General features: G+C 38.4%; 1 protein-coding gene across 2 annotated transcripts in view; it reads right to left on the minus strand.

Moving 5' to 3' along the window:
- The window catches only part of Ankrd13c (ankyrin repeat domain 13C), a 48,348-nt gene that overhangs the window by 19,687 nt on the left and 17,114 nt on the right, over positions 1–11,547 (minus strand). For both annotated transcript variants that reach the window (XM_013350098.2, XM_005357453.3), the window contains 4 exons: positions 8,300–8,385; positions 7,191–7,236; positions 5,019–5,085; positions 1,494–1,638 (listed from right to left, as the gene is read on the minus strand). In XM_013350098.2, the coding sequence (XP_013205552.1) occupies positions 1,494–1,638; positions 5,019–5,085; positions 7,191–7,236; positions 8,300–8,385 (344 nt within the window). The remainder of the gene's footprint in view (positions 1–1,493; positions 1,639–5,018; positions 5,086–7,190; positions 7,237–8,299; positions 8,386–11,547) is intronic.

Consider the following 11,547-nt stretch of genomic DNA (forward strand, 5'->3'; position numbering starts at 1 on the left):
AAAAAAAAAAAAAAAAAAAAAAAAAAAAAAAAAAAAAAAATCTAAATTCTAGAAACACTGGGATGAAGATAAATGCTGATATAATGAAATTAAGGGAAGAGATGAGCAGGCACATTCTCCAATCAGAAATCATGGAGTGTGAGAAAAGATGTCAAAAATAACTTCTCGGTTTTTAAGATAATGATACCATTCACCCAAAGAGAGAAAGCAGGAAGAAGCAGTTTTGAGGAAAACAAATGAGTTAGGTGGTTGTTTTTATACTGTGTAGCTTAATTCATCTGTCTGTTCACCACACAATCCTAGTATCATCATCATCTCAATGAATAACTAGAATTTTCTCACATAATTTCGTTGCCTTCAATGTCTCTCTAACTCATCTCAGACACTGGTAATACTGGAGTTGTCACCTGTCACCTATAAGCGTCGGTTTCCTAATCTATCACACAGATACTAATCTGCACAGGTTAGTTGTGGCATAAACAGCTGTAAAGCACTTAGATTATAACCGTAATATTAAGGGTCAGTAACCCAGAGTGACTGTTTTTGCACAGTTACCCACAGCACCTGGCAGCTCCTAGCAGTTATTCCATGTGTAATGGGAGAGAAGGCAACTCTGGGAGTAGGTGATGGGGAAATCTTTGGTCAAATCAGTACCTTATTTAAACATCTGTGACCCTCTGTTGCCGACTGCATCAGATTGTGAGGTAACTTCTGGCTCCAAGGCCTTAACACTCACTCACTTTTTTCCCAGTGGCCTGTTCCTGACTTCACTCACTCACTTCACTCCTCTCCAAAGAATACCTTTTCTTCTTTTCCCTTCTTTTCTCCTGTAAATCTGCATTTCTGGGTATGAGTTAGGAAACTATTGCATTAGTGCACACACAACATCGACTATGAAGTCCAATCTAAGACGGTAAGCGAAGAAGCAGCAACATGATGTAGAATGCCCAAAACTAAGTAAGCTAAAGGGAAGAACTCGAAAATCAGCACAGCACACTCAGGAGGCTGAGGCACGAGAATCGCTTGAACCCATGAGGCAGAGGCTGTAGTGAGAAGCACTTGAGCTCAAGAGCCTCCCACCTCAGAGAAACACAGAAACTATCTGCGGGACTTGCTTACAGCAAGAGAAGAAAACAAATGAGGTCATTCAACACACAGCAGCAGACAGAGTGGCCAGCGGGAGAAGAGGTGGAAAGCAGGGCTTGTGTTCTGATGCTGTGCATAAGTCAGTGACAACAGCAGCTCACGTGGCCAGAAACAGGGGGGGGGGGGGGGGAGTGAAAACTAGAACCAAGGTCACAGGGTCCAGGGAGCAACTGAACTCTCAGGGTGAAACCAGATGACTAGGAGGAAGAAGGGTGCAAGAAATAATGATAGCCTTGAGAATTAACTGTATCAATTACACTTTATGCTTTAAATAAAGCAATTATACAAAGGGTTTGCTAAATGCACATTTTTAACCCTTTAGTGAAATACTAGTAATACATACTCACCTCATGATGTATTCGCTGATAAACTTTTTGTTCATTGTCTAATACTACAAAAGACTCAGAGGGTGCAGCATCCCCATTGAAGATGAAGCTTAAATCCCCTCGTTGGCACTTCATGTCAGTAAAGTCTATAAGAGTTGTGTCAAGCCTGTAAAAGATGGACAGGTAAAAACTGACAAAATTTGATAAAACTTTATTAATAATTTCATAAGTTTTGTGCCCCCTAAACTCAAACTAAGATGGTAATATCATAGCCTAACTTAGAAATTATAGCTTAAAAACTAAATTTAAAATGTTATTAAAAATATTATTTGAATACATACTCTGTTATCCATATTTCCCTTTTCTGAGCATTTAGTTAACCAAGCAAGAAGGAAAAAGGTCCCTACGGCAGTACTATCCCCCATCTTGTACTACTACTTTCTCATTCCCTGTGCTGTACCTCCATCGGGAAGGCAAAAAGGGAGACCTCTTCAAGACCATGTCACTAGCTCAGCATATTACTCAAGGAGGCACAAGAACACCATTCTGATTATAACTGAATCTACACCTAATCACCTATGCAAACCTTAATCTGCCTTTCACACTTACCAATCATGTCTACCTACAAAACTCCTGGCCTTTTTGTTGAGCTTCCCAGATTCAGCCAACCACTGTCTTTTTAAACAATATTACCACAGCCTGAAAGCCTTGTGGAATCTAAGGATCAGTTTTAGTTATCAACCTGACATAATCTAGAATCACCTGGGAAGATCTGTCTAAATCAGGTTGGCATTCCTATATAGGTATGTCAGTGAGGAACTGTCTTGATTGCCGTAAGGGATGTGAGAACACCCATCCTGAACTGGGAGGCACCATTCTCTGGTTTTAGGCCCTCAACTGTCTAAGAGCAGAGGAAATAGCCTAATTCTAAGCACATATACATTTCTCTTTGCCCTTGACTATAGATGTGGTACTGACAGCCTTCTGTCACTAGGACTTCCTTGCAATGATGGACTGTTCCCTACAATTGTAACTAAAATAAATTCTTTCCCTCCTAAGCTGCTTTTGTCAGGGTATTCTTTTTTTCTTAATAAAGTTGTATTTATTTCTATTGCTTTAAGTTATATATGGGGGGGGGGTATGTGCATAGGAGTGCAGGTATTCAGAGACCAGGGGTACTGGATGCGCCTGGAGCTACAGTTACAGGTGATTATGAGCCACCTGATGTGGTGCTGGGACTTGAACTCTTTGGTCTTCTGAAAAAGCAATACGTATGCTTAAACACCAAGCTATCAATTCAGCCCCCGCCAAGATATTCTTATCACAGCAACAGAAATTAAGCTAGGACAGAAGTCAATCTCTACCACATGTTTGTAGACCTGCACATCTACAAGGTTACTGATAGAATCAGTATCTGGACCTGCTATATAGTCTGGCTGACTGGGGCGGTCTCTGACATTCTATAGATCAGTACTTGGGAAATACTGGGATTAAAGAATTTACCACCCCCTTGAAGTACTCAAGTATTATATTATATTATATTATATTATATTATATTATATTATATTATATTATGTTACTAGTCCAAGATCACTTACCAGCTGCTCAACAGTCTTTAATCTCAGAAACTCCTTAGCACAGCTATCAAGAGTCATCCCACTCCCAGAAAGTCATTGAGAGAGAGCTACTAATCTAAAAGAGAGTGACAGTGCTCACTCTCTTTTGTCTACTGAAGTACATATTCCTCTCTGACCATATTTCCAGCAATTACTTGGATGACACAAAATAAGCATAAATTCTACAGATTCCTCTGTTAATATTTTATAATTCAGCTTCCTCTGGAGTAATGCTTAGAAGGACTATCTTAAAACATTAAAATAATGTTTATGAGATGTTAATTTCCCTTTTTAAATAAAGTCTTATAATCTAGGGGAAAACCTTTGCCAATCCAGCCTCAGCATTGTTCTGTGCCACTACTTCTTCAGCCTAAGGCTGGAGGAAGTCCCATGCCGGGGATCTCCCTAAACTGTCTGCCGCGATCCTCCTGTCAGACTCCCAGTCTGCGTTCCCAAGTCAGCATCTTCACAGATTACGTGGTAATGTGCATCCCATCATTCCCACTTTTGTCCCCACACCCCCCAGTGTTGGTGATCAAGTTCAGGACTTCACACACACAGGAAAAGTATTCCGCCTTCACATCATTTGCTGAGAACAGTCACACATAAATGTGAAACAAATTTTAAAATAGTCGTTTCTAAATAAACAAGAATCAAATACAATTAAGACATAAAATGATATTGAAAAATTATTCAATTTCTCTGAGCTTTCTCACCTATAAATGAAAAGTGTATATATATATTAAAAAAAAAATCCCTCAGCCAGGTGGTAGTGGCACACACCTTTAATCCCAGCACTCAGGAGGCAAAGGCAGGCAGATCTCTGTAAGTTTGAGGCCAGCCTAGTCTACAAGAGCTAGTTCTAAAACAGGCTCCAAAGTTATAAAGAAAACCTGTCCAAAAAAAAAAAACAAAACCGCAAAACATTTGCAACTCTAAGCATTTAAATGAATAATCTGGAGATCTGGAGAAATGGAGATAGATATAGAAGACTATCTACATATACACACTTCGTACATATATCTATGACCATGTATAGATATACAAACTGGAATATTTATTAGTATTAATTTGTAAATATACAATTTAAAAATATGCTATATTAGTAAGCTAAAAATATAAGCAATGACAAAAGTAACATTTTATAATTAGTAAAATACATTTACTTCTCATAAATTTAATTATCAATCATAGTTATGAAAGGAAAAGAACAGAAGAAAATAAAAATCATCCTTAACAGCTGGTGGTACATGCCTTTAACCCCAGTTCTCAGGAGGCAGAGGCAGGTGGATCTCTTTTGAGGCCAGTCTGGTGTACAAAACTAGTCCCATGACAGTCAGAGCTACACAAAGAAACCCTGTCTCAAAAAACCAAAAACCAGCCGGGTGGTGGTGGCACACGCCTTTAATCCCAGCACTCATGAGGCAGAGGCAGGCGGATCTCTGTGAGTTCGAGACCAGCCTGGTCTACAAAGGGAGTTCCAGGACAGGCTCCACAGCTACAGAGAAACCCTGCCTCGAAAAACAAAAAACAAAAAAAAAAAAAAAAAAAAAACAAAAAATTCATCCTTAACATGTTGACTGGAAAGAAGACTGAAGACAGGAGCAGGGATGGGTGGATGTATGGACAGAAAAAAGGGAGACGAAGGGTGTGGAAGACACAGAGGAAAAGGTAAGATGTGGGTGAGGTCCTCCTGAAGTGTCCTTACTCCTAATGAAACCCAAGACCAGAGAAGCACTGCAGCATGACCTCCCCTGGTGCTAGAGTCTGCTTAGATGACAAGCTATCTGCAACAGGTCTTACATGAGTAAAGTATCTGAATATATTACAGTATGTTAAGTTACTAAAGACAAGCAAACTATGACTGCAAAAAAAGTTTCCTCCAGACTTAGCTTTTTTTTTACTCAGAACACAAAGCGCACCACCTCACCTGATGTTGATACCTTGCTTGTATATTTTACAGGCATCAGAAGGCAGAATTCGGGAAAGCAAAGGCACTGCAATTTTAGAAACAAAAAGTTAAAAAGTAAAGTCTAAGATATTTGCAATTTTTTTTAAAAAAAACAGCAAACATTTTACTAATTCACAAATGTTGATAATTGTCTTTAAGATAGTATCTCCCACTCAGAAACTGCTCAACTACCGAGTCAATTTACTAGGTGTGCCCTTAACCCTGTCCTGTAGTAATATTTTGTGATTTAACAAATAAAGCTTGCTTGAAGATCAGAATGTGGAGCTAAGCTACTAGAGGACAGGGAGTGGTGGCACAAACTTTTAATCCCAGCACTCGGAAGACAGAGGCAAAGGGATCTCTGTGAGTTCAAGACCACCCTGAGCTACACAAGATTGAATCTATCTAAAAGAGAAACAGAGCTCACGCAAAAGTGGACAGAATATAAGGTGGGAGGAGACAAGAGTTGTGCAGTCAGTCCAAGGACAGGATCATCAGCCCTTGTCTGAGCACTGGCAGAGGTAAACATCTGTCTAGGGGCTGACCACAGTGCTTCTCTGACCCTTCAGCTCGCACTCCCTAATACCTGACTCCAGGTATTATTAATCCATCCACTTCCAAGAGTAGCTAACTCCATCATTTCAGGCTGCTGTGTGATATACAAATGAAAAACATACCCTGAGGTCACTAAACGTTATTCAATTGTAAACAAGTGATCATGGGTCTTATCTACTAGATCCCTTAAATATCATTTGGAAAAAATAGCAAAAATGTAACATTTAAACAAGATCTCTGAAATGAGACCACTAAATTTAAGTTTGAATCCCAAATACATACCCTTGCTCTTAGGCTGACTGCCTCAATTTCAAAGTTTGTATAAGAGAAACCACACCATTTGCCCACCAACTTCTATCTTCCTAGGTGTGTACACACGTAAAGATCAAAGGTTGATGGTGAGACAGGGTCTCTCACTGAAGTAGGAGCTCATCAATTTGGCTAGAATGGCAAATCTCTGAACCCTCCTACCTCTACCTCTGCATGGGATAACAAGCATGCACTGCTGCATCCAGCAAAGAAATAGAACTCAGGTCCTATGCCTGAAAAGCAGGCACTTTACCAGCTGAGCATCTTCACAGACTCTCAGCTGCACTGAGTGATGATGACCTGTGGTGAATGTGCACACCCAATGCACTGTAAAAGTGTAACTTGCATTAAAGGGTTTCAATGTCAGAATGTAACTCTTCAAATTAAGTTGTTTATCAATCTTCCATGACCTCCAAACTGTAAAATGTCTATTATTTTTCTACTACTACTGAATAGATGTAGCACAAATAATAAAGACCCAGAGACAGATACTGGGGTTCAAGATCAGAGAAGCAAAACAGCCAAATCACTAGAGACTTCTTACCTGTACGAAATCTCATCCCCCTTATATTTCTCTCTAGTGCTGGTATGGCTGACTACTATGGCTAGCTTTGGACTCTGATCTTTAAGCAGGCTTTATTTATTAAAACACAAATAAAATGACACTATAAATAGTTTTTAGTAAGATCTAAAATGACCTAGTTATGGACAGTAATAACAAAATCTACTATTTATTATAGAATATGAATACAGCACACAAATAAAACATATTATTTAACTTCCAAACTACAAACAATTATATAAAATGGAACAGACTTCACAGTTTTGTCACAGCATGGCTTCAATAATTATTTCAGGGAAAAATATCACTAACCATTTAAATAACTTTATAATACAAATGCTAACTTAGATGCTAGCAAAAATGTTTATTGTATTAAGTATTAAGTCTTTAATAAAAATAAAATTAAGCTGGGCAGCGCATGCCTTTAATCCAAGCACAAAGGAGGCAGGGACAGACAGATCTCTGTGAGCTCGAGGTCAGCTTGGTCTACAGAGCAAGTTCCAGTGCGCCACCTGGCCCAGAAATACAAAAATTATTTTAAGTTAATTTTCCATCTTAAAAACTAGAATTTTGAGAGCTGCTTCTCTAACAGGAAATGGAATGTTACTTGTGGGTTTACAATGACTATGCTAAACACAATGGACATTTTCTCTAAATAAGTATCAAATATGTCATGCTAATATTTCTATAAATCCATATTTTATAACAAAACATAGCACTCTTACCCCAGCTTTGAAAATCCCAGTGAAGCTCTAGGTAAAAATCACCTAGCTGAGAAATAAAATATGAAAAATTATTAAATATACTTTAGTTTAGTTACAAGTTACTTATCATTTTGCACCCCTCCCCCGAAAAATACTTGATATCATTTAAGAATCTCTAAAGACTAGAGGAGAAATGAAAAATTATTCTTCTATTTCTTATGTTTAGAGTTTGAAAAGAATGAAAATAGCCAGGCAGTAGTGACGCACACCTTTAATCCCAGCACTCTGGAGGCAGAGGCAGGTCTCTGTGAGGTCAGCCTGGTCTACAGAGAACTTCCCAGGACAGGGCTACATAATGAAACCCCGTATGGAAAAACCAAACAAACAAAAGACAAAAGAAGAAAAAACAAACTGCCAAAATACCTTCGTAGAGCAGCAGCCTCAGGAGGATGGGCTATCTATCAACCATGATACCACGACATACCTCTTCTAGAGCACTTGTCTAGTTTACTAAACATAGTAACATCGTCCCAGTTCAATGAAAATGTTTCTAATGTTTTTACCAATAAAACAACCACACATTATAACCCTAGATTTTTATTTCAGTTACTTGATTTAAAAATGACTTTCACCATTTAACTGATCCTTACTTTACTGGGGAGGAATTTAACTGCACTTTAAAAGACTGCTTGAAGGGCTGGAGAGAGGCTCAGAGGTAAAGAGCACCTGCTGCTCCTGCAAATAAAGACCAAGTTCAGTCCCCAGCAGCCATGTTGAGCAGCTCACCACTGCCTGTAACTCCAGTTCCAATGCCCTCTGGCCTCCTTGGGTACTCTACTTATCTACACATACTTACACGTGCGCATCTTAAATGCTGTTTAAACCCACACTTATAGTTACTGTTTAAGTAAAGAATCAGCAAAGAAGGGGCTGGAGAGATGGCTCAGTGGTTTAAGAGCATTGCCTGCTCTTCCAAAGGTCCTGAGTTCAATTCCCAGCAACCACATGGTGGCTCACAACCATCTAGAATGAGGTCTGGTGCCCTCTTCTAACCTACAGACATACACACAGACAGAATATTGTATACATAATAAATAAATAAAAAGAATCAGCAAAGAAGCCCGGCTTACCTCTTTTAGGGCTTTTAATAACCGAGGTCGTTTTTCTCCAACACTCTCCCTGGATTGCTGCTTGAGTTTCCTTAGAAGAGCTGTGACTGAAGTTTAAAGAAAACAACTGATTAGTATTGTTCCTTATTTTTTCTATAATTGTTAATTTTCTACAATGAATGTCACTGCTTTTTAAATTTTTTTAAATTTGCATATACTACTGGAAGTGTGTGTGTGAACATACAACATGTGAGTGCACCTTGTATAATGTGTGGTGCATATGGATAAAAAATGTGTATGCAAAAGTCATAGGCAACTCTGTGGAGCCATTTCTCTCCTTCTACCTTGATATGGGTTCTGTGTGCTGAACTCAGGTTATCAAGCTTCAATTGCTAGGTGGCAAGTGTCTTTACACACTAAGTCATCCTGCTGGCCCTCGTTTCTTTTCTTTCTTCTTTCTTTAAAAAGAAATAAAAGTTGTAAAATTTCAAAAATCCGAGCAGCAATAAATAAAACTCCTGAATATGAAACTTTTTATAAGATTTTCTTATTTATGTGTATATGAGGAGTGTGTGTGTGTGTGTGTGTGTGTGTGTGTGTGTGTGTTATGCTGTGTGCACAGAGGAGTCCATAAGAGTGTTGGATCCCCTAGAACTGGAGTAACAGGCATCAGTGAGCCAGCCCCTCCCCCATATAAGGGACACAGAGAAACCTGTCTTGAAAAACAAAAAAAGAACAAAAACAAACAAACAAATCTGAAAACAGCACACCCATAACAAGATTTCAGGAAGTTGATATAAAGAACACTAGGTCATTAGAAATGAGCTGAGTACACAACTGGAGCGCTCTGAAAATGTGTCACACACAAGAAAATCCTCCTCTCTTAAAAAAAATATAAATGAAGTCTAAATGAAGAAAACTCAGGTCTAGGTAGACGGCAAATCAGCACAGACTCTAGTAGAATACTCAAAACTGCCATAAAAATCAGTATCCCATGACACAAACTATAAACAAGCCTAGAGAGCAAAGACAACCGGAGAACAGGACAAGGCATAGCTGTCTGCATCAGGAAAAGCTGGGAACTCTGGGACACAGGTTAAGACGAAAATATTCATTTTCTCCCTAGGCCATCATTGCTCACCAGGTTAACATAATTTTGTTTTTTCTTTTCCTTTCCCTTTTTTTTTTTTTTTTTGTTTTTTGGAGACCTGGGCAGCCTAGAACTCACTATGTAATGGACAATGACCTTAACTTCTGATCCTCATGCCTCCACTTCCCCGGTGCTCAAATGCCCAGTTTTACACAGGGCTGGAAATCAAACTCAGGGCTTCATGAATATTATATAGTCTATCAATTGAGCTACATTCTTAGTCCTGACTGCTTATTGTATAGCATAAAAACATTAGCGAAATTAGCAGAAATTAAATTTAAAAGACAATCACAAAGCTTTTGCTAATAATTTATAATAAAGTTTCTGATTCTCCCAAAAAATGTAATCATCTATGCCATAGAAAATTTCAAGATAATGCAACTAAATGAAGACTTTGTTTGTTTGTTTGTTTGTTTGTTTACTTATTTTTGGTTTTTGAGACGGGGTCACTCTGAGTAGACTGCTCTGCCTCCCTAGTACTGGGGTTAAAGGTGTTCACCACCACTGTCTGGCCTAAATAAAGAATTAAATGCCATTTCCTTAAACAACATCACAAATACAACTGACATTTCTAAATAAATACCATTGGTTCAATTAAGTTAAATATTTGAGTTTTCACTTCATTTTGTTGTTTTGGTTATTCATGAGGTCGTTCCTGACAAGAAGTACAAACTATCTTGAAACTCACAAACTCCTGCCTCTACCTTCTATGTGCTGGGGTATTGAGAATTAAAGATTTATGTGATAGGTTACAGTGAAATATAAATTGAATACGGAGATGTCCTGAAATTGGATTTCTTTTTTTTTTTGTTTTTTGTTTTTCGAGACAGGGTTTCTCTGTGGTTTTGGAGCCTGTCCTGGAACTAGCTCTTGTAGACCAGGCTGGTCTCGAACTCACAGAGATCCTCCTGCCTCTGCCTCCCGAGTGCTGGGATTAAAGGCGTGTGCCACCACCGCCCGGCTGAAATTGGATTTCTATTAAGAAATATTTCCTGGCTCTCGTCACAGATGACAAGCTCAAATGACCCAGAATCATGCCTTTTTTCTTTAGTGCACAAAGTGGCTTTACACATATTTTTACTGTGATAAAAAAAATCCTTGGAAGTCTCAAAGTCCTCACTAGTTTCCCTTCAAAAAAAATCAAAGGAAGTCCTCAGACAAGCTACTACTTCCTTCTTAATCCTTTAATATGTACACTTTATCTTTGTCCCCTGAAATAATTCTATGACGAGGCCTGTTTCTTCATCTCATAGGGGTTTCTGATTTTGTTCACAAAGGACAACTGTCAATATGTAACAAAAAATACCACATACCAATTTTGCTGTTAAAATTCCACAGAAGTCTCATCACATATTACATTTTACAGTCAAATACAGGCTCATCATTCAAAGTTATCCAAGCAATTCAGGCAACTCACATATGTAATATGTGGATGACATACTACTAAATCCCAAGAAAGTTTCCAGAAAAATCTAAAACTTAGCACAGAAGACTGAGTCCACACAGCAGCCTGAAAGTACAAAATGCTACATAATTCTTCAATAAACATGTTTTTTCTACAAAGCTGTTTTAAATTGATTTTCCCACATGAACTATGAAGTAATAATAGTACCAGTCATCCAGATTAAATCCAGACAATTGCTTCCAATTATCCAGATTAAAGCCTGCAAATGTGATCTAGGTATCAGGCATGGTGGTTGTTGTGTAACAGTTTCTTTGAAGATTAAAACATTCCATCCTGCAGGAAATTTTTTAAGCAGGTAAACAATTCAGAATAGCTTCAGAGAGTCTCTGAAATTGAGCAGATTCACTCTAAAAGTAAGTAATAAAAGCTGAGAGTTCATCTCATATCTAGCTAAGTCAAGCTGAAAAGAAGATTCTCAGATGGAGGCTGGAGAGATGGCTCAGAGGTTAAGAGCTCTGGCTGCTCCTCCAGAGGTCCTGAGTTCAATTACCAGCAACCATATAGTGGCTCACAACCATCTAGAGTGAGATCTGGTGCCCTCTTCTGGACTGTAGGAATACATGCAGACAGAACACTGTGTATATAATAAATGAATAAGTCTTTTTTAAAAAAAAAAAAAAGACAACTCAGACAAGCAAAGCTGCAAAGACAATT

Source organism: Microtus ochrogaster, chromosome 21 (genome assembly GCF_000317375.1).
Source record: "Microtus ochrogaster isolate Prairie Vole_2 chromosome 21, MicOch1.0, whole genome shotgun sequence".
NCBI lineage: Eukaryota > Metazoa > Chordata > Mammalia > Rodentia > Cricetidae > Microtus > Microtus ochrogaster.